At 47.3% G+C, this 22,569-nt stretch overlaps 9 protein-coding genes across 9 annotated transcripts; 3 read left to right on the plus strand and 6 right to left on the minus strand.

Annotated features, from left to right (window-relative positions):
* Positions 1-86: 86 nt before the first annotated feature.
* Positions 87-3,852, minus strand: V865_006334 (uncharacterized protein; the record flags this gene model as incomplete). The annotated part of the gene is made up of 13 exons (XM_066230093.1): positions 87-113; positions 166-216; positions 297-923; positions 982-1,053; positions 1,180-1,534; positions 1,588-1,764; positions 1,856-1,917; positions 1,981-2,053; positions 2,145-2,423; positions 2,593-2,828; positions 2,903-3,497; positions 3,591-3,699; positions 3,765-3,852. The coding sequence occupies 13 exons, from the start codon at positions 3,850-3,852 to the stop codon at positions 87-89; spliced, it is 2,751 nt and encodes a 916-aa protein (XP_066086190.1).
* Positions 3,853-4,207: 355 nt separating this feature from the next.
* Positions 4,208-5,699, minus strand: V865_006335 (uncharacterized protein; the record flags this gene model as incomplete). The annotated part of the gene is made up of 6 exons (XM_066230094.1): positions 4,208-4,485; positions 4,555-4,863; positions 4,927-5,045; positions 5,127-5,296; positions 5,357-5,566; positions 5,634-5,699. The coding sequence occupies 6 exons, from the start codon at positions 5,697-5,699 to the stop codon at positions 4,208-4,210; spliced, it is 1,152 nt and encodes a 383-aa protein (XP_066086191.1).
* Positions 5,700-6,287: 588 nt separating this feature from the next.
* Positions 6,288-7,692, plus strand: V865_006336 (uncharacterized protein; the record flags this gene model as incomplete). Its single annotated transcript, XM_066230095.1, has 6 exons — positions 6,288-6,390; positions 6,458-6,972; positions 7,029-7,085; positions 7,156-7,204; positions 7,256-7,467; positions 7,540-7,692. The coding sequence occupies 6 exons, from the start codon at positions 6,288-6,290 to the stop codon at positions 7,690-7,692; spliced, it is 1,089 nt and encodes a 362-aa protein (XP_066086192.1).
* A 2,581-nt stretch (positions 7,693-10,273) lies between these two features.
* V865_006337 (uncharacterized protein) lies at positions 10,274-12,363 on the plus strand (the record flags this gene model as incomplete). Its single annotated transcript, XM_066230096.1, has 8 exons — positions 10,274-10,540; positions 10,602-10,682; positions 10,749-11,402; positions 11,460-11,584; positions 11,638-11,750; positions 11,811-11,908; positions 11,963-12,273; positions 12,336-12,363. The coding sequence occupies 8 exons, from the start codon at positions 10,274-10,276 to the stop codon at positions 12,361-12,363; spliced, it is 1,677 nt and encodes a 558-aa protein (XP_066086193.1).
* A 616-nt stretch (positions 12,364-12,979) lies between these two features.
* Positions 12,980-14,996, minus strand: V865_006338 (uncharacterized protein; the record flags this gene model as incomplete). The annotated part of the gene is made up of 12 exons (XM_066230097.1): positions 12,980-13,028; positions 13,090-13,317; positions 13,376-13,740; positions 13,792-13,822; positions 13,876-14,098; positions 14,153-14,221; positions 14,273-14,302; positions 14,352-14,418; positions 14,473-14,552; positions 14,603-14,648; positions 14,703-14,915; positions 14,994-14,996. 12 exons carry the CDS (start codon positions 14,994-14,996, stop codon positions 12,980-12,982), a joined length of 1,404 nt encoding a protein of 467 aa, XP_066086194.1.
* A 1,365-nt stretch (positions 14,997-16,361) lies between these two features.
* Positions 16,362-16,943, minus strand: V865_006339 (uncharacterized protein; the record flags this gene model as incomplete). Its single annotated transcript, XM_066230098.1, has 1 exon — positions 16,362-16,943. One exon carries the CDS (start codon positions 16,941-16,943, stop codon positions 16,362-16,364), a length of 582 nt encoding a protein of 193 aa, XP_066086195.1.
* Positions 16,944-17,253: 310 nt separating this feature from the next.
* V865_006340 (uncharacterized protein) lies at positions 17,254-19,041 on the plus strand (the record flags this gene model as incomplete). The annotated part of the gene is made up of 5 exons (XM_066230099.1): positions 17,254-17,424; positions 17,468-17,660; positions 17,998-18,435; positions 18,503-18,915; positions 19,021-19,041. 5 exons carry the CDS (start codon positions 17,254-17,256, stop codon positions 19,039-19,041), a joined length of 1,236 nt encoding a protein of 411 aa, XP_066086196.1.
* A 624-nt stretch (positions 19,042-19,665) lies between these two features.
* V865_006341 (uncharacterized protein) lies at positions 19,666-20,270 on the minus strand (the record flags this gene model as incomplete). The annotated part of the gene is made up of 4 exons (XM_066230100.1): positions 19,666-19,797; positions 19,868-19,952; positions 20,003-20,093; positions 20,147-20,270. 4 exons carry the CDS (start codon positions 20,268-20,270, stop codon positions 19,666-19,668), a joined length of 432 nt encoding a protein of 143 aa, XP_066086197.1.
* An 843-nt stretch (positions 20,271-21,113) lies between these two features.
* Positions 21,114-22,417, minus strand: V865_006342 (uncharacterized protein; the record flags this gene model as incomplete). Its single annotated transcript, XM_066230101.1, has 5 exons — positions 21,114-21,258; positions 21,313-21,491; positions 21,550-21,750; positions 21,800-22,179; positions 22,225-22,417. The coding sequence occupies 5 exons, from the start codon at positions 22,415-22,417 to the stop codon at positions 21,114-21,116; spliced, it is 1,098 nt and encodes a 365-aa protein (XP_066086198.1).
* Positions 22,418-22,569: the final 152 nt, after the last annotated feature.

Consider the following 22,569-nt stretch of genomic DNA (forward strand, 5'->3'; position numbering starts at 1 on the left):
CGCTACAGATGTGTTTGTACCCCTGACTGAGTGAAGGAGACAGATTGTCGAGGTTGAACAGGATCAGGGAAAAGATAGTGTTTGTCTTACATCCAGCTCCACCAATTCGCAGACTGATTAAGGACATTAGTAAATCTCCAATCAATCTCAGCAGTAAGAACTCACAGCTAGATCATTCGAATCATTCATCATCATAGGGTCCCAGAATTGGTGTAACTTTGCACCCATACAAATATCAGCTTTCCATCCCACAGCTCTACTTGAAGAAGGTAATTTCGCGTAGATACAATACTCACCATAAGATCCGTCGAGGCTTCCATCCCTACGTTCTCCACTCCAGTGGGAACAACACCTTCCGTTCCTACAAGATGCTGTTGCAATACCTGCTGTACGGCCGGAGCCACTCCATTGTTCATGGTCGGATCAGAGGAGGAATGTGGTGGAGTAAATATATGATTCGGATCTGAATTCATATGCTGTTGATTGGGTGGTCTCGAAGGGGAAGAGATGTTGATACCGATCTGTGTACCGTTAGAAGCACTTTCGATCAATCTCGTTCTCCACCCTACTATATCCATATCTTCTTCTGTGCTACCATTTCCATTTCCATTCCCATTGACTGCAGTTTGGCTATGATCACTCGCTAGTGAACTTCGTCTTCCATTGATATCTTGCTCATCCTGCTGCGACTGAGATTGAGATTGGAATTGAGCAGCCACCAAAACTTTGTTGAAGACTCTTTTCCTCAATCGACATAACCAATCGTGATTCTGGACCATCGACGTCGTGTTATTTTGCTTGATCAACAGCGAATAGACGTTGATACTTTGGTCGATGGACGTTATGGCAAATTGCGATAGGACAGAGGTGGGATTACGAAGGACCATCGTACCGAGGCAGACAGCAGCGGTGAATATGTGGTACTGACACGGGGAAGGGTTACTATAGGGATCAAGACTACTCATGACGAGATTCACTCACCCACAGGAACCACTGTCTTGATGACACAGCTGGATGTACTTCGTATAATGCAGAGACGATCTGTATGATGACCTAGAGGATCATATGTATAAACATTGTCAGTAAAGTCGACATCGGGGATATGGTCAAATCGTTCGACATGGTGATAGGATACGACTATATAGTATACACCTGATGGACGAATTGACAAGCACTCACACTACACCTTTCGATAACAGCTAAATATGATCTTCCATAGACACTCCTCGTTGGGTCCTGTGGTTGATCGTGCATAGCCATGACGAAGTACGGTCTATGCAGGAACAGGACATGTTCAGAGATATTTAATGCTAACGTAAACTGTTGGAATGTCTTCTTGAGATTTCGTCTCGTGATTTCAGGCGATTGTTTGATGGCTGTGTCGGTGTCTGGATATTCACTAGGTAGGGACAACATCGCAGTACGACATCTGAGCTCGAATGGGATGGAGCGCTCGAACGTGCATAGTTGGGTGTAGAGGGAGAGGATGTTATCGTATGATTCGAATTGGACAGACATCCCTATGTCCAAGATCCTAGAAAGACATATATCAGAAGGGGAAATTGGACGTGAGGTTAATTCACTGACCTAGCAGATAATTGGATCAACTCGAACCTTAAAGTCTGATACGACTTTGAGCCTGCTGGATGGTCCGTTGGTCCGATGGGGAAAGCTGTGTCGATGTACTGGGGTGCCAATGAAGTAGGTCGAGAAAAACAGTTGGCTTGTAGAATTTCTATAGCATACGCTGCCCAAAAAACTTGTCTAATCGCATGAGGGACCATATTAGCTACTTGGAGTATAGTGGAACAATCACACAATAGCGTTTTTGGATGAATACATGTTGCCAACTCACCTTCTCTCTTCAACCACATCAGCAGGCAGGTTCCACCTGGCTCCATCTCGATGTAAACCCATCTGTGGGGTGACTTCTAGTCAGCTATGCTCAGAGCTACGGAAAATTTGTGTAAGCAGACTCACAGCGACTATGATCCTCATCGCTAAACCCCATAACGGCCAAGCTGAATCACCATTTCTACCCTTTTCCGTCTCCCTGAGTGATTGAGATCGTCCATCATCAGCCCCTGCCTACGATATGTCAAGATGATCGATGATGGTCTTTCAGGTGTCACCAAACCACTCACAACAAATAATGAGCCATGACGATGAGAGTTTGCACTCCTGCTATCGTGTTGTTGTTCAGGAAATCCCCTTTTGTCAAACAGCTTTTGGCCAACAGTAGATATTCATCGGCCGTGGGGTCATTGGGAGGTAGTTCCAGATTTTGTAAGGTGCCCATCGCCAAGATCGCATATAGAAGAGCTAGTTGCTGGGGATGAACTGATCTGTAGTGTTTGCTTGAGATGTTCTGAAATATACGGTCGAATACTGGCTGGAAGAATCGACGTGGGGCGGTGTCGTGACTATGTGGAAGGTTGAGCTATCAGTACGTGCTCATGAACAAGCAAGAGGAACATGTGTATGTAGACTAGGCTATCAGTTCAGATATGGGAGGATGAGGGGAGTATTCCATATACAGTGCCAGCTCAGTAGTGAAGAGGATACGATAAGAGACGAAGAGTTCCTACTCACTTCCAAGCAAAATAACGATAATAGCTATCCATCAGCACTTCTGCATCGTCCTTGGGTGGTAATTGTGATAAAAGCGATTCCATGGTGAAAGTACCATTCGATAAGGGGAAGGGGAAAGCTAGCATCTGCTCCGTTGAAATCTTCTTCTCTCCAACTATAGCATTCTGTTGAGGTCGCTGGTCTTCTGGTGAGGGACTACGCTGGGGTGAAGGTGAGTGGGCATCCCCCATCTCTTGCTGCCAATGTGATATATCTCAGATGAGCGATGTTTAACTTTGTCAAAAGACAGCTGATCTCAGCTTGCACTTACATTCTTCAGCCATTCCGTCCCTGCTGTTGGACCCAGATACCTCGACCTTCCTTCCTGACCCAGTACCAGCGTTCCATGACTATGTCCGACCGGTGATCGAGGAGTATGAATCCCAGCGGGATTCAGCGAACTTCCAGGTATCATGTCTGACGATTTATGTGGACTAGAACCGGGGTGCTGTAAAGGAGCAGGAAGGGCAGGCGGTGGTGCTGGTAGTCTGCTATAGTCTGAATTGTTCCTGTCCCAGTATACCGAGTCGGAATCCCTGGGAGAGGTGAAAGGGTACTCTCGAGTAGCTGATATGGGTGGTCGGGCATTGATGGATGGTGATTTGTATCTAGGAGACGAAGATGATCCCATGAAAGTTTCGCTGTGGTGCTGATGGGGTCGAGGATGATGCAAGGCTGTATGATGGTGATGTTCTATGCTATGAGATGATTCTGATTCTCTTCTTCTTTTCCCAGTCACCTGTGGAGATTGATCTTCATTGACTGTATCGGGTGAAGTGGGTACCTGTACTCCATGCTCTGCTAATAATGATTCAAGGGTGGATAGACGTTTTTGCAGATTCTCGGTCGCCTTCACATCGAACAGTCTGGGGTGATCAGGTGGTAACACAGGTCAGCAAAGGCGAAAGCATAGATGATTTACAATGACAATGACAAGGAATGTGGTCAACAAGGCTTACTGTCTTCGAGATTCCTTGACACCATCAGGACACAGTTCTGCACACTTCCTTCTCACGCAATTCGAGCATGGGATCTCTCTATCACACTTGAGTTTGAGTCTTCGACATTCTGAGAACATGCATCATCCTCAGTATTGTGCCTATACTGTATGACGACAGAAGGTGACCACTGACCTGCACAGCTCAGCTGAGGTTGCTTTGATCTTTTCTTCCCCTCATTGGATGGACCTGCTTCCGCGTTTGGTTGACCTTCTGGAGACATCTCGCACCCTTTTCTATTGCCATGTCCGGTGCCGGGGAGTGATCTCGAGAAAGAGGTGAGGTATGAGCTGAGTTGTGAGACGTGAGATGTGAGATGTGATGTTTGGTTTCCGATGTCGGGTTGAGATGAGATGTGAAGATGGGATGTTTATTTCTCGTATCCACCTGCATCGGACCGGGAAAACCGACAATGGACATTCATCGTTCATGGTGCAACTGACCCAGCTTCACCTGATCGGTCCCCTCATGCATGTGACAACTGAACCCGGAAGACGAGATGGATCTAATGGCAATCAGATGCATAGTCGAAGATATATATATATATACTTTTGATTGTTTTCTGGCTGTTCAATCGTTCATTGCCCAGCGGTTCCCTTCATATCCTTGGTACTGCTGATTCCATTCCTCCTCACCGAGTCAAACCATCTTTGAACCACTTTGCTCTCGTCTAGAGGCATCCTGTCACTCTCAGTCTTACCATCCCTGATACACCTCGCCACCTCATCAGCTTCATATGACATACCGTGATTACCTTGATGGACCGGGTGATGATGGGTAGTCTTCTCCTTCACCGAGGCGAGGTATCGATCAGGTCGGGGAATGATATGGAAGGTTTCAGGCTTCTGAGGTGGATCTGGGATGTGAAAGTCAGTATGGGCTATCCCGTCGAGTAGCATCAAATAAGATGTAAATGATCACTCACACTCGATCACCAGATCACCTTCCTCACATTGGAGGGCAGCAGTGTTCTCTCTCAACCCAGGGCTGGTCAAGTCAGTGACCAGCTGACCATGGCAAAGACCCTCCCATTCTACTATCCATCTCGAGCTGAGATCTACACCAGACCTTGGGTAGATGGATTGATATGAGTTAACAACTTGGGGACTTTGATCTCTGTTGTGAGGGTTTCTGTGAACTAGCAGCATCGCCCATACAGATGGGTAAGGACCCATATCCAAGAGACTACCTCCTCCGAGAGCTGGATCGACGAATCGGTTTGAATCGGGTTTGGCTATGGAGTACAGGATGGTCAGGATGATGATGTATGCACAGTTTTAAATCTCAGACTACTCACAATCGAGATCATATTCCATCGAGAAATCAGCAGCGAATCTCTTGGGTTTACCGAGTTTACCAGATTTCAAAACTTCCTCGACAGCGTATGCGATGGGATGGAATCTAGTCCAGACAGCTCTGCAGTCGATGACGAGTCTCTGTCAGTCTGAGGGTTCTGAGGAAGAAACAACAGCATAATCAATTCGGAAACGAACTCACTCCATCAAGAAAAGTTTCTTCTCCCTCGCAATAGCAACGAGATCTTCTAACTCGTCAATATCAATGGTGAAAGGTTTCTCACACAAGACGTGTTTACCAGCAAGCAGAGCATCTTTGGTGTTCTTGTAATGGAGGTTGTGAGGTGTACCGACGTAGATAGCATCGACGTTCTGTTCCCTCCGTTCCTATCAGCGACACATCCTACTGTGTTTGAGGGGTGTATCACTTACTGGATCGTTGTATACTCCATCATAAGATCCGTGAGCCTTGACTTGGTCTAATTTCCCATTCTTTGATCCCCATTCCCACGAATCGCCTTCGCCAGAATTCTTCAACCCGTCAATGAACCTTTGAGCGGATTGGACTGATCTCGAGCCGACAGCAGTGATCTGATGAGATACATCTGATACTTCTCTAGAGCTAGGATCGACCAACAAGTCCTGTATAGATAGATTGAATGTAAGCTGAGGAAGATGACGAAACGAAGTGATATTGTCCTTTACTTACCCTAGCAAATTGACCTGATATCTTCCCGGTAGCGATGATTCCCCATCGAAGAGTGTAAGGCGACATGGTGTGTGTGTCTGTTGGTTAGCTGGCTTGTCTTACTGATTTATGACTTGTAGATAGACGAGAAGAGTGAGATTGTATGATGTGAATTGCAAAGCAGTCCAGTATTCATCTCATCTCATCTGATCCCACCACTGACTATATCCGTGGAATCGGATAAAACGGCGGCAACTAGAACTTGGAAAGATTCAGAGTTATCACATCCCAGTGAATGTGCATCAGCATGTGAATATGCATACTGACATGTTCGAGTATGCATGTAATGGGACATGCATGAGTCTTATTAGCAACGAATCAGTCAATGAGTTGATGCCTGTCACATTGTGATACTGCGTATCCAACTCGTGACTCTGCTTGGACAGTACCACCATCCACCGCCGGCATACAAACCAAACTAGATAGAGACGATAAAACCCTCCATATCCGATGAATCATGGGTGGAAAAAACCCGACAAACCCGATTAGCCCCAGCGAAAGCACCATGGCATTCATGGAGGATCACCTCTGAATCACCTATATATATCCCCACACTCGTGGGCCTTGACTTGCTGTCTTTTGGCCTATATAAGAGCTTTGCATACACATACACTCATGAAGACCAACCTACCATTGACCGGACTCAGGACCGCTCTGCTCCATCAGAGAGCACCCGTACCAACTGTCAATGGGATATCCAAACCTATGAAACCGGGAGGTGCGTCATTGTCCTGACGCGTCACACACATTGATACATGCTCGTTCAACTTTCGCGTTTCTTATAGGCTACGCGGATGGTTGTGCCGATATAGCATATGCATTACGCTCAGTGGGGGAAACAGTCATCACACCGGTACCATCATCTGATCCATTGAAAGATCTCGATTGGTCATTCCCCGATACGGTCTTGGGGATTCGCGAAGCAGTTGAAAAGGGGGCTAACGTCTTATGGGCAAACACAAATTTACATTCACGGCATGCCATAGTAGAGATCCAAGAGGAGTTGAAGGAGAAAGGAGTACGGCTGTTAGGTCAGAATCCAATTTCGGCCGAGAAATATGATGATAAAGAATGGGCGAACAGATGGTTAGCACAGCAGAAAGGGTTGGAAGGTTCTTTTCCCAAGAGTCTACTATATCATAGGGGTGATGTCGGTCCAGTGGACGAGTTCCCACTACCAGCCATGGCCAAGCCAATCAGAGGAAGAGGATCTCATGGAGTTACAAAAGTTTCTACGCCGGAGGAACTAAATAAGGCATTGGACGTGTTATTGAAGGAATCAGATGCGGTATTGATAGAAGTGAGTGGTTGCAACTACTAAATCATCCTACAATATCAGTACTAAGCTATATACAGGAGTATCTCGCAGGAGACGAAATCACTATAACCGTCATGCCTCCAGGTAACTACACTGTGAGTATACCATATGATCTGAGACATGACGGATCCTGACCGAATCTGAATATAGGTGGTTGGAAAACAGAAGGATCATTGGGCATTACCTGTAGTGTATCGTTTTGACCAAATAGACGGTGAGGATCGTCAATTTCAAGGAGTAATATAGCAACTGATTCCAAAGACAGGTGTGATGCCATGGAACGGTATCGTACCTGTGACCGAGAATTCTCGGGTCATCACTCCTGAAGAGGATCAAGCCGATCGTGCCTACTCTGACGCACAAGCGAAATGTGTATTGGTCGCTCAGCTACTTGAAGCAGCCACTGCAATCAGGATCGACTGTCGCAGGAAGACTCAAGGTGGACCATTCACTCTCTTTGACGTGAATCTGAAACCTGTACGTGATTGCTGGATTGGCTTCAAAACCTTACGATGACTCGAACTGATGACTGGACTGTTGGCCACTCAGAACGCCGGTGGACCCGGACGACCAGGAAGAGATAGTCAAGCGGCTCTGACGACCATGTCTGCTCAGGCCATAGGATGGGACTGGCCGGAATTCGCTGTCAACATTCTACGGACCGCCAAACCTTTGGGAGAGGTATTATCTCGAGGTCAATGAGAAGTCATTTCATCTCGTAGACGGATAGAACAGGACATTGATATGTCCCGGCAAAGTCATACTTCGGATGCATTTGTAGCGTTGATGTTTTTTCACACTTACTAGCTCATCGTTGGATCATACAGAAGACCTAGCAGACGTAATTTCTTGACGATAGATTCTGTTTTAAACAATCTTTGCTTGCAAAGTATGCAAAGTAAAGCGCATGGTATCTTGGCAGGCCGGAGTCTCGGCCGGTCCTCCATTGCCATACCGCACGAAAAAAATAATCTCTAAGCAAGTTGTAGTTCCCATACGTTGCAGCGTGGCTACAGAATTTAATCGCCCTTCTGTGCATTACTGCATCGTAGATGTTTGCAGATCTGTCTGTCAGCTAACTTCGCTTGGGTCTTAGCTCCCTCAGCGGTATCAACTTGATCCATTGTACGACCACTAGGGATCAAAGAATCGGAGTACCAGATAAATGCTCGTTAAAGACAACGGGCGTCAGGACATGTGGTCAATCATCCATACAAGCTCGCAAAGAATACTTTGAAACACGTATTCGTGGACGAATAAGGCGATGGAGCTGCAGTTGGGACGTTGTGAGGATGACGGACGATAGAGAGGCAAAATCATTGGCGAGGTGTTGAGGTTATATTGCACCTTGGGTGCCAGCCACAGTAGTAGCTGCTCTCCGCTTTTTCCAATAACCTCATATTGGCGAGGCTTCATTCTAGCCCAGAGCAGTAGTTGCAGATAGATACTGCGATTTCAAGTAAGAGACATCTTTTTGCAGCACTTCGGATTGTCAAACGCTGAGACCCCCCTAACCCGTCGATCGTGTATGGTTGGACGTTCAATTACCTTGTTGTCGACGAGCTACGTATTGAGCCGTACGCGGACTATTCTCGCAGCAACATTAATGAGGCTTAGTGGATCTCGAGACAATCTGAGGTCCCATCCCTGGTGACGGCCGACTCCCAGAGATGAGGTCGATGACACTCGAATCTGCGAGCAGGACACGGAATTTCCTGCTGGCAATCACGCTTGCAAGGTCAATGCTGGCGCTCTTACACTTCTCGGGCGGTCGAGACGCATATTCTCTTTGAGGATGATCGAGAGTATGAATCAATAGGAGATCGATACTGGAACGTCGGGGCAAAAACGGTGGTTCAATGCACAGGGTGTACTAAGACGTCCCACTAAACACCTTAATTGCGAGCTGGACATGTGCGGGATACAAACAATCGGCTATACTCCACCACTTGAGCTTCATCTGCGCAGGCCCACAAAGCGACCGAGTCTCTCGCACTAAGTTCCCCGTATAACTACAATTACACCGAGTCCTTTCTTTGTATCCCAATCAGTCGCCGAACGTCTTTGGTGGCAACCAACATCACCTGCAGTCCTGCGATTTGCCACTTGAAACGTCATGCATCTTTACCATCAGATGACCTGGAAGGGCGTAGTACTAGAACCGACTGTATAATTCCCCAGCGACACGGATGGGCCAGAATACCGATTGACTTATTGCAATGAAACTCTGACTCACGAGATCTCTTTCCCGCGACTGAATCGCTCCTACCTCACATGATTAACTCAGTCGCATTTACGTTCCACTTACGATAGCTCATCGATCAGAATGGTCTGAAACTTGAGACTCTCCGACAGCGGACTCAACCATATTTCGTCATAGTCACTTTCGGGACATTTGGACAGCTATACATGAACCGGACCGCTAACATATACTCTGCAATCGGTGGATTCGGCGCCGAATTGGGCAATCAAACTGTGCAACTCTCAACTGATCCCGTCAGAGTTTAATGATTATCCGGTTAAGGTCAGCTGGTATCGACCCGACCAAGAAGATGAAAAGGATGTTGGAAGTGTCGGGGGAACTGCACCTGGACAAGAAGAGGGAAGGATGAGTCACGAGGGGACTGTTGAAGTGCCTACACGATCATCTTACCCTGACCGTGTTTCGTTTTGTTTCCTATTGAGGCAATTATGTGGCAAGTTGATCAGGCACTTCTTACCTGTATGCCAAGATCTGCCTTTCATGAAATGGCTTCCAGTCAAGTCGACAAATGCTCGGGTTTGATGCTCATCGGTATGAGATTCTGCCGCAGAGTACGAAATGTGTTGATGTCTATCGTCCGGGGGATTTCTACCGTTTCCTTCTGAAGAACTGGTTTGTTCCATTTGGCGGCCCGCTTGACTGATTCTGCGCGGTAGTGTGAATTGTGGGGTTTGAGGAGACCTAGGAGGAATTCCGGAGTCCCCTCGCCGGATGGTTGGGGCCTCTCTGCGCAGCACGCTCAGTTCGCTCAAGACACAAACACTTGTCTGTGTCCCCTTCTGAACACGGGGATATTTGCACCGTGACCGGACCGCTCGATCAATCACTGGTTCATACGGTAATATGTTTTTTACGAGATGATCAGAGCGCGATCTAAAAGGGTCTTGGGTATCTGAGAGACAGAGATGCATATATAAGCAAACCCTTGCGACTAGTCAAGATCTTTTTTGTTTCTAGTTCTACATCAATTGCCATTGATTCCTTTGACAGGCGAATCAGCAAACTCAATCATTGTTCAATATGGCTACCGAGAAGCACTACTCTCCAACTCATCTCGAAGATGAGAAGATCGTCCAACAAGACCATATCGAGGACACCCACACTCTCGACCCAGAGACCGGCCGCGCCAACAAGAGAGGAGCCAACACTCAACTTGATGACGCTGCCAGGTTATTGGCCGAAGCTGGTGGTCATGTAGAGTACACTCCAGAGGAGTCCAAGCGAGTTCTTCGATTGATCGATTTTTATGTTTGTCTACCCATGTGTTTGGTCTACTTCATCCAACAGGTGAGTACGGCACTCACCCGTCTTTTCGCAGTGGCAAGTACGCTGATGGTCTTGTGATCAGCTTGATAAATCATCCGTATCCTACTCTGCGGTTTTCGGTCTTCAGAAGGAGGCTGGATTGGTTGGAACCCAGTACAGTTGGGTAAGTTGGTGATCATTGCATATTCTATAAGAGATCGGATGCTAATTTTATCTTTTTCTTGCCCAGCTCTCCAGTATTGTATACATCGCTCAACTTGTCTGTCAACCTCTGTCTTCATACGCTTTAATCGTCTTCCCAGTCAAATACTGGGTCATGTTCAACATGATCTCTTGGAGTATCGTTACCATCGTCACCTGCGTTGGTAAAAACTTCACCGGTCTCCTGATCTGTCGACTTTTCCTTGGTATCTTCGAAGCTACCATTCTTCCATCATTTGTGTTGATCACTCAGATGTGGTGGCTCCGAAGGGAACAATCATACCGAACCATTGCCTATCAGATCGCCAACTCTTTCGCCGCTATCTTCGGACCTCTGTTGTCATACGCCATCGGTAAAGCTACTGAGAGCTCCAACGTCATCAAGCCATACCAAGGTATCTTCCTTTTCATGGGTTCTTTCAGTTTAGCTTTGGTTCCCCTCGTTTGGTATTTGATGCCCAACTCGCCCACTACCGCCAAGTTCCTTAGAAAAGGCAATGACAGACTCATCGCCATCGACCGATTGAAGGAGAACAACACTGGTACCAAGGCCTCCAAGTTCAAGTGGAGCCAAGTTTGGGAGACTTACAAGGATCCTAAGACTTACATGTGGGCTGGTATGTGGTTCTGTGCTGCTTGTCCTTCTGGTGGTATCGGTGCTTTCGGTGGTCTTATCACCAAGGTGAGTTGATACAACTTGATGTCCGGTGATAACACGCTAACCCGGAAATCTATCCAGGGTTTCGGTTTCGACACCTTCACCACTATTCTCATGCAAATCCCAACTGGTGCTATCGGTATCACTGCTCTTTTGCTCTCCATCTACATTACCAACCGAATCAAGATGAGATGGCCAGTCATTGCGTGAGTCACGATTGCCATCTCTCACACCTCAATCAGCTGACTTGTTACCTCAGTGTTATCGTCCTCTTCCCCATCGCTGGTGCTCTTTCTCTTACCCAAGTCAACCACAAGAAAACCGGTGGTCTCATGGCTTCTTACTACGTTGCCTACCTCTTCTCCGCCATCCGTGAGTCAATGACTGCCGACTGCCCTAACTCGTGCATATCTTGTGCTGACCAGATCACAGAACCATTGCTTATCTCGTGGTGTAATCTGAACGCTGCCGGTACCACTAAACGAGTTGTCACCACCGCTACCATGTTCGGTGCTCTAACCATTGGTAACGTGAGTACAAATCTTCTTTCATCAAAGAGAACCATATTGAAAATGTTCATATAGGTTGTTGGCCCTCAAGTCTACCTCACAAGAGAAGCCCCTTACTACCACACCGGTCTTTACGTTGATATCGCCTGTTGGTGTATTGAATTCATCCTTGTCGTCTCCATGGGCTTCTACCTCAAACGCCTCAACAAGAAACAGGAAGCCCGACGAGTCGCCATGGGTTTACCTGCCAACCTCAAAGATATTTCCATCATGTCAACCGCCGAGGCCGATGCCTACAAGATTGAATTGGAACAAATGATGGCTTCTGCGGGTGTTAACAGAGATTTGCTCAACCAAAACTCTTTCGACGATATGACCGATTTCGAGTGAGTAGTTATCCAAGAACCATACAAAGAGCCTTTCACTGATAAGAGATGATAATTTTCAGGAACCCCATGTTCATGTACGTCTTGTAAGAATGCGCATTTTGGAAGGAAGCCAAATAAGTAAGGTTAGATCATATGTTTCATGATTTTGGGGATGTAAGATATATCGCAGACACGGTTAAAGAGATGTACCAACCGTCTGGACTCGCATCTATAGTAGTAATTTAGTAATGTACATTTAATATGCAATCGGTGCTGTAGGTCTCAAGGGCTTTGCTTTCATCTTCCCAATGCAACCTGTGGGAATCTGCATCGAGAATTCCAGTACAAGGTAGATATCAAATTTGAGTCTGAATACCGTTAGATTTGTACGAACCCAGACAGGAAGTGGGACTGAATCATCGATGTTAGTTTTGACCGTTAATCCGAGCAATTGTATCTGGCTGGTGTGTTTTTGGAAAATTACTTATGTTGCCTGACACCTATATTGCGCCGGCAAGAGCAAGGAACTATGATGCTTGCCACGAGAGGTGTGATCGACCACAAGGACTGCGATGCAAGAGAATGCATGATCAAGCATACTGGGTATATCTAAGATAAAATCTAATTATAGTGGTTATGTAGATCAGGCAGTTGTTGAAACTCCCCTATAGAGACCGCCTCTTGTACGGACCTCATGGCCTTTGAATCTTTACAACGATGACCCTTACAAGGCATTTGAAGCACAAGAGAAGGGCTTCTTAACAGAACCAGCGCTGTAATAAAATATTCCATATGTCAGTGTTTGACCCGATTGAGGTATTAAGATATGCTCACTAATCAGTGACGATGGCATCGACACTGGTATACAGGCCAGGACCAAGCATGAATAGACCAAGGACAAAGATGATGATATTGATTATACTCATGGTTGTCATCTTCCAGTTGGCCCATAATCTGTTTTTATTGAGATGATAGTACGCGACCGCCCAAAAAATGAAACCGAAGAAAGAGTCGAACGCAGCTGACATGATTCCGAGGAAATCTCCCATACTTGGGATAATGCTATGAATGGGAAAAGGATTTAGCGAGGACTCGAGAAGTAAGAAGAATTCAGACTTACTTTCCAAGCACGAAGGCGACCGTCCAGATGAAGATGTCAATGGCGATCCATGTACCCCATCCGACGAGACTGTGAGAGTGTGCGTGTCTTGAGTTTCCGAGGATTCGCTTGAAGATGTACTTGGCAGCGACGTTTCCGTAGATGGTACCGATGATGACAGTGGGAATGAGCACGAAAGCGAAAGCTGATTTCTTAGCCCAAGGTTCGGAGAGCGAACCGATGATAGGGGCAGTGGAGTATTGACCATTGTAGTAATATCCAACAGCGGCAGTGACACTGAAGAGAATGAGCTGGAGACCAGTCAAACTGGCAAGAGCTTTGGGGAAATCCTGAGGTCTCTTCATCTCGGCGATGAACGATGGGTACTGAAGGGGAAGTCAGTGGGATGAGAAGGTTCAATAGGTGAGATAACTTACCAAAATCTGACCAATCCAAAGGAAGGTGATGCTGGGTATCAATGAAGTCAGTAAAACGTTCCATCGGACTAGTAACCAACTCACTTTAAGACAGCATTCGTACCAGCAACGAAACCAGGAGCTCCTGGCAAACCAATACTCGTCTTGACCTCGCCTAATTCAGGGTAGTTTCCACCGTATCCGTACAATGGGTGATCTTCGATACCAGCGTATACCATCGAGAGAATGATGGCGATAGCCATGGCGATGGCAGAGACGACGGACATGATGGAGACGTGATTGAGGGTTCTGGGGAGGGATACGATGACTGTGGAAGTGGCTCAGTGGGTGACAGTTCTTGTGACAGGATGCATGAACTCACCACCGATAATAGCAGTGACCGCTTGGAAAACAACAGTACAGACAGCACTGTCACTGAGGGTGTTGAAGACTGGATAAGGGGTCAGCTGATGGAGCAACGATCAGAGCGACGAGAACTCACTTTTGGCTCCGGTGAACACATGGAAACCGACTGTAAAAGGGTCAGCAACGGTCATACTGTAGGCGTGAGTACAACTCACTCAAGAAGATATTGTTGAGAAGCAACATAAGACCAGTAAGCTCGAAAGCGATCCGGGGGACAGCGGGCTAACAAATGGTCAGCATGAAGTATGTGCAGCTACTCACGGAAAAATTACCTACAAACAGGATAGCAGCGATGTCACAGATGTCTCTAGCTTCAGGGTGTTTCATGCAAAATTGCCAGAGGATGTAACTAGTGTCTATGGAGGGGTGAGCGGTTGACACAAGTGACTAATCGAGGAACACTTACACCAAGTGACGATACCCAATCCGAAGGTGATGAAGAAACCGCAGACCTGTCATCGAATTCAGTGTCTGCAATTATCCACGGGGGGATACAAGTCACTCACCCAGCCTAGGACACTCCAACTCCATGCTAAAGCGAGAATGGCCAAACAAACATATTCACCAAACAAGAGGAGGGTAGCTTTCTGCCAACTGAGCGTTCTGTACTTGATGTCATGATCCTGCTCTTCGATAGCGAGAGCGGTGAAAGCATCGACTTCCACTTTGTCATGGTGAGTCTTTTGTGACTCGGGGTCATATACGGCTTGGTCGGCGAGCTTTTCGGAAGGCCGATATCAGCGGGGGCTGCGATCTTTCACGAATCCGAGTATTGATGGGAGAAAAATCATACTCACCATTTTGTATGTTGATTGTGTTACAAGGACCAGTTTCCTTGTGTCTGAAGGAGTATTTTATATATATGAGAGTGGAAGACCAGTCAACAGTGGAGCAGGTGATATGGGTAAAAGATCGACAGCAGTCATGTATGATTTCGGAGAAGGTTACGATCACTTTTCTCTTTTTTTTAGGCCCAAGTGATTTGTTATTTTACCACTCCTTCCATCCATCCGTCCTTGCGCCTTTCCCTGTTTTCCCTGTACTGAACATGGTAGGAATCACCGTGATGCAAGGCGATCTACAAGGTAGAAAACCAAAAAAAAGAGGTGCTGTATCCAAAAAAGACAAAAGCGATGTCGTGATATGATGAAAAGTTGATAATTTGTTTGTTTCACTCTGCTCTTGCGCCGTATTGCTATGACCGGTTTGTTTTGATAACGACACATCGAGAACAGGGTTATCCATGTGGGTGATGGGTTTTTATCTTGGCAGAGTGGGGAAGAGGCAAGAAACAGCCCAGGCGGATGTACGTCACACATCTCACTTGAACCCTGATTTCCGCATTGGTACACTACATGAAGGTTATTATGTGCGGAGCTCGATCTCACGTCAACCGAGCTGGATCTATACATATGCATTGCGTTGCATGGCGTCAGACCAATTTTCTGGAATTCTTGATCAAATCTGCTCATACTTATCATGCTTGCGTGATCGTTGGGAGTTTACAGATTTGCTCATCACGAGTACGTATCTACTCGGTGAACCGAGCTTTCAATGGTGAAATGGCATCAGATCGCATCGAAGTGGAATGAAGTCACCCACTTCGAAGCGAGTCGAATGCATACGAGGTACCGCGTCATTTGACTCGAAGGCTCATGTGAATCAGACTGTCATAATCCATCCCAGTTTGGATACAATGATGGTGTGAGCCGGAAATATTCAGAATGAAGTCTGGCTGGCGGGGAGAATACCAATATCAACACGGTAGAAACTCTATGCTATGAATGTCTGTTTGCACAATAGGCACCTTCTCGAGGCTGTTTCTGAATATGCGCATAGGTACCATTTGATATATACCGTACTTACACACACACATTTGATCGATTCCGCTGGTGACAGAGGTGCGGTCTGTGTACCAGGTTAAGGTCGAGAATAGGAACACCCCCGGGGGGAACAGTGTAACAAGGAGGTGTAAGGTTTTCTGGACTACCGGAACTAGGTCAGACAGCATGAGCATGCATACAAACGAGGGGCAGCTTCTACGATAACAGCTCTTTCACTAATTCATGGGCTATGGGCACAAGCACCAGCCCACCATCAGGGAGCGCACGAGATGGATTTCTGTGACAGCCATGTTGAACTCACTGGAAATGTCTCGACCATTCTTACTTCGCCTCGTAGACATGAACACCGAGTAATTTCCTCACAAACCAGCTGTGTGGTGCTACCAAGATCGGTCCACCTCTCCAAAACGGCACGATATCGCGTTTCCCTGGAAGCCTGCTTTTCCTTCTCGCATCGACGGCTTTTGTCCATTCTCCAGTTTGAAATCGTTTTACATCTTCAGCTTCTACTAGCCCTGTTTTCTGATCTGCTGCCATACACCAGAAGCTGACGACATGTCCAAGATCTATTGCGCGAGCTATCAAGCCTTGATTCCGAGCCTGCTGATCTGTGTGGTACAATGATAATACTTGAGACAGGGAGTATGACGGTTGGTCGACTGTGACATTCTCCAGCTGACTACGGATTGCACTTCTTCGCAGCTGAGGCACATGAACTGAACGCAAATAATGTGGAAATGGGTTGCAGATGATCTTCAGTCCGATCGCTATCGCAAAGGAGAGTGGGAAGTTGAGTCCTAGTCGTAGCAATTGTCTTAGGGCGGACAAGACGGTGACGGTGTTCGGTGAGCCAGCCTGGCCAAATTGCAGAAGGTGGCGTTGGTAGGCTGCAAGTGTTGCCATGGTGAGCTGCAATGAGAGGTAATGAACAAACAGACATGATAGGGAGCAAGCACTCTTACGATCGATCCTCAGCTTGAATTCACAGGCAGGTCAGGCCATGTGCAGTAGTGATCCGGTTAAACATGTGCTTCCTTTCTTTCCGGTTAATCTGAATTCTGACCGATAAGGTGATCGCGGTTAAATCCGATGGGTGAACTATCAAACAGTTGACCGCAAGGTCCTCGTCACCAAGCGGATATATAGATAGAGAGACGATTGTGCGATACCCATACATCATTCATCATTAGGTCAATCGACTCAAGTCGCCACCATGGGCTCACAAGTTTCTACAGCAAGACCTACTCCAATAATCAAGCCAGTTGTCATCACTGAGAAGGAGTCGTCGAACCCCGATGTCGCAAGCCCGATCTGCTCAACCACTGCTGCGTTCGACGCGTTGAGTGTCTCAGAGCTTGACAAGTGGTCAAGGGACTTCGAGAGTGTGAGTGATGAAAGTGTACATTGAGCTCATGGGTGTGCTTCAGAATCCTACTCTCGCCCTATCACGACTGGTATTGTCCAAGGCAGACCCAGTGCAATCTTTGTCTTCCCGCTCAGCACTCATCCACGACGCCAAGATCTTCAATCTAAGACTGAAGGGGACTGGTCCCAATGGGGAGTATCCAGGTCCTCGTGTCAATCAAGCAAGCTCCGGAAGATGCTGGCTGTTTGCGACAAGTGAGTGCCGTGGCACTATACCCTGCTGATTACTGTAGCCAATGTACTACGATACAATGTGATCGAGCAGCTCAGATTGGGAGAATTCGAGCTATCGCAGAACTATCTCTTCTTTTACGACAAATTGGAGAAGGCCAATTACTACCTTGAGTGAGTGCATGTGTTTTACACCATCTGCTTACATCCAGAAACACGCTCGAGCTCCTCGATGAGCCGCTTGATGGGCGACTCCTCTCATACCTCAACCAAGCACCCGTGAATGATGGTGGCCAATGGGATATGGCGGTAAACCTTATTGGTGAGTCATGATCTAAGTGAATGGTCTGACATCGTCCAGAGAAATACGGTATCATCCCCAAATCCCTCTACCCTGAGGCTTTTTCGTCCACTGCTTCGGGGCGACTCGACTCTCTCCTCACGTCCAAGCTCAGAGAATACTCTTTACTGCTCCGAGCTGCTGCCAAGAAGACAAACAACCTCGACGATCTCCGCAAACTCAAGACTCGGTACCTTTCCGAAATCTTTTCGACCCTCAGCATCGCCCTCGGGTCTCCACCGAAACCCGATGAAAAGATCACGTGGGAATACTACGATCGCGACGATAAATTCCACTCTTGGACAGGTACACCTAAGGAGTTCTACTCGCAGTTCGGCAAGCGCAAAGGGATGGATCCGAAAGAGAGCTTCAGCATCATCAACGACCCGAGGAATGAATATGGCAAGCTGTACTCGGTGGAAAGGCTCGGCAACGTGTGGAAAGGGAATCCCGTGCGATGTGAGTGGTACTCATAGTAGGTGGTGCTGATGTTTAGACGTGAACGCTCCGATAACTGTTCTCGAAGACGCTGTAATTTCCGGTATCAGAGCCAACACGCCCCTTTTCTTCGGTTGTGACGTTGGCAAAGCTAGTAACACCCCGGAGGGCGTGATGGATTGCCAAGTATACGATCTCAAGGCGGCTTACGGGTTCATACTTGGGATGAACAAAGCGCAAAGACTCGAGACGGGTGAAAGCTCGATGACCCATGCCATGGTGATCACCGCGGTCCACCTCGACGAATCAGGTAGACCGTTGCGATACAAGGTCGAGAACAGCTGGTCCGAATCCGCCGGCGAGAAGGGCTGGTTCATGATGACGGCGGAGTGGTTCAGAGAATACGTTTTCCAGGTGGTCGTCCCAAAATCGATTGTCGATAAGAAATGGAGCGATGTGTTGAAAAAAGGGCCGGTCATGTTGAAACCATGGGATCCAATGGTGAGTCTACCGATCATGAGTGGTGCTGATGGGCTTATAGGGATCGCTCGCCTGATCGTTCGGTATGGGGTTAAAATGGTACATGAAAACTCAGTGTGATTTTAGATTTCTTTCGCTACAGGTTGAGTCGGATCCAAGATTGCCCGATGGTCTGATTATCTGTCGTAATTTTGGCTTTACTGAGTTGTGAACCACCTTGCTCACAAGCATAGACTGCTCAGTAAATCGCGGTTTCCGTCAGTCAACGCTTGAGGAGACCGTCGAGGCATCAGCTTGGTGACGAGCAGCTCAGCGCAGCTCGAGAGAGGTTAGGAAGACGTGTCGACACAAATTAGCAGCTGACGATGAGTATATGTGATATTCACCGACCTGACTAGAAAACTTGCCACCTCCAACTCCATTGCTCATTGTGTGTGATGGCACTGATATAACCGATTGCTTAGCCTTGTGAACGATGGCGTTGTCGTGAATGTGATGTTCATAGCGAGTACTACAGGTATTGGTCAGTTCGTCAGTCTAGGTTATCTGAGATCTACGTGCTTTGCTAGCGCATGCTCTCCTGCATTGAGATGCTTTGCGGAACGTTAACGCGTCGGGCAGCATCCGTCAGGAGGGTAAGACTACAATCTATCACATTAATCTATACATGCCATGAGCCCAAAATTTACTCTTCCTAAGTATACTATCGAGACGCATCCCTCAGGGGTAAGATCCGTCTGACTTCATGTGAGAAGCTCGCCGAGCGTTTATTCAATCTCTTTTAGGTTTATATTGCCTTGCTTGAATGATCCTTTCAGCGTTGGTCTGAGGCCGAGCCACGCTTCTCCGTTTGAAATAGGTACTTGAATCCGGATTGGTCGCCCCACAGCCACCCGAGGGAGCCTAGGACAGAGAGGATGAAATCAGCGGAAACCGGTCTGTTGAAATGCCAGCAATGCCTCCTGTCACTGACCTGTGTCGGGCAATTTGTGGAATCATACTGTGAATACAGCGAACCATCATCATAATAGTTGCACGCCACTCCCCCACTTTGATAGCTGTCTCTCGATCAGCTGCCTGTCCGTTGCGGCGCAAGAAGTCGACTTACTAGCACTGGTGATAAACGGTCTGCGAGAAATAGTCTGTTAAATCGTTCTTGGATGTAAGAGCATATCCGTCAACCGAGCTTGGACATTGACCTGAGCAATCGGACAGTGTCAGCATGTGCTCATTGACATAGACCTGCACCCACTGTAACATGTCGTTGATCCTGAAGCGAAGGCTCGGGGGGCAAGTTCTTCTGTTGATCTGGTAGGAAGAGCAATGATCCCTGTCAAACAGACGATGAGGCCAGCACCGAGTTGAGTTAGTCGCATGATGTGAATCGATGTGAAGGATGATATCTAGAGAGTCCGTTGAAATAAGATCAGACAGGTGATGCAAAGTCAGCTTCATTCACGAAAACTGGGCGAGCACACATGTGTTCTGGCTTGATATTTATACCAGATGAAAGGAACAAACATTCCGATTTTCACGGTTTTCAACGAAAGGTACAGTGCATGTAATCTCACTGCCTGGTACAACGGATGATCCACCTTATCGTCCCGTGTAAGCCAAACCCTGAGGTGACTCCTGGTCCCGAACAACATGAGTTCAGGCACCTTATGTTGATTGAAGACCGGGCGAAGGCACCCACAGTCGATACCTACTTGTCGAAAGGACTTTGACGGGATATGAATATACTTGAGGGAGATAGAGGATGATGTATCAAGATGCTTTCACTCATAGGGACAGCTTCATTTTCGAACACATATCGATATTTGGAGGAGTAATATCAATGGTGGGATATTTAGCGATATTCTATCATCCACGGCGTGCAGCCTGGGATTTGCTCATGCCTAGGGCAGTTTTGTCCCTGAAACGAATTCATCTAACATGCGGCGATTCTGCTGTAAGCACAAGACCGAAATGCTGTAATTAGTTCCGCAGTGACCAGAAACTCCATTTGCTCTGGAGCTGCTCATCTTCGATTCCATGTAGGCCATAAGCACCGATCAGATCATCATCCGGAAGTCCCTGCCCGAAAGTGATTCAGGAGGGGAATGGCTGAGACCCCGAATGGACAGACAACATCCATCTTGCAGCGATGTATCTTACATACACATTAACTCCATGAGGACTTGCCGTAGGGAAGAACGCTGTTGTAGCCCGCCTCGCAGTCAAGCCCCAATGGTCTTCGAGATCCCTACCAACCTGGCCAGATCTGCATTCAGTGCCGGATCTTGCCGATTCCTGCATAAGGCCAGGACTCGATTGCCGGAGTCCAAGTGTAAACGCCCTTTTAGAGTGAGACTGTCGGCATAGCTGAGGACGGAGGTCATCTTGAGTAACACCATCAGGATTATACGACTGACCCACCTATGACAGATATCGGTTAAAAAGGTCTTCCACGACAACGTTGTATCCTCGCTGCTTCTCGTTTCGAACGGTCCGTCTGTATGAGGATGATGCATCGCCCATTGATCAGGGAGTACATAGAGGTTCATGCCTGACACGTACATGGATGCGGTGCAAGCTGCACGATTGTAGCCAGCCCCCTGTAACATTTCGGCAGTAAGCTTGATGTGACCCATATCCACAGATGGGATTACCTACAGCAAATCTTTCGTCACACCATACCTCTGTGTCCTGGCGGAAGATACCATAAATTTCGTAGAGGAACTCATATTCGGTGACCATGTATGGCTCATCTCGGCTAGCATTCATGAATTGCGCGTAGTCTGTAGCATGCGAAAGTACGGGATTGTCGGTTTCAAAAGCATCTAATGATAGCGTGTCATAGAGGTGTCTGAGGTCCTGCGGAGAACGGTCACAACAGTTCGACGCATGACAATTTTCGACTCACCTGTTTGCTTTTGGGACAGAAGTCTTCTCCCGGAGCATCAACCCATTCAAACGGTGGTATGACCAATGCAGCTCTTCCGTTTTCTAATTCCTTCACCCACGCATCTCGAGCAGTTGCTTGTCTGAACCGCCTGAACGCGCTCTGATAATCAGTACACGGCTCAAAGTCTATATCCCACAACAGCACCCAGTCGGTGCTGGCGAATGTTCTAGCGACATTTCTCCAGGTGTTGTGTAAGAGAGGTCTATCAGCGGTAACAAGGTGTATGTCGACACGGCTAGACAGGGAAGGGTTGGTCTGATACAGCGTGACAAGCTCGGCCAATTGACTGGCCGCGATCAGATCGTCGCGAGGTAGGTAAAATGCGACGGATACTGGTCCTACAGTTGTGTCAGACGTAGATAATACCTAAATCGAAGACTCACCACGAGCCGACGCGGCGAGGCCGACCAACCTATCCAACCTATCGTACGTTCCCCAAGTGATGAGTGTCACATCATCCTTATCATATCTGATCGACTTTGAGCGGAAGTAGGGCAATACTTGCACGTTGTAGGCAGTACGAGGGAAAGCTTTGCGTAACAGATTCCTGATTAACGGAGTAGTAGGTGCGAGCATGAACAGCGCTGTCGTGTTGATGTGGACTTGGGAGCCGAGCGTATATGAGAAATCCCTCAGATCGAAAAGGGGAAAATGCGTTGCACTAGAGTGTCCAGTCGATCTTGAAAAAAACACTTTAAAGAGTAATATTATGGGAATTGCGATCACAC

The sequence above is a fragment of the Kwoniella europaea genome, chromosome 1 (genome assembly GCF_036810445.1).
Source record: "Kwoniella europaea PYCC6329 chromosome 1, complete sequence".
NCBI lineage: Eukaryota > Fungi > Basidiomycota > Tremellomycetes > Tremellales > Cryptococcaceae > Kwoniella > Kwoniella europaea.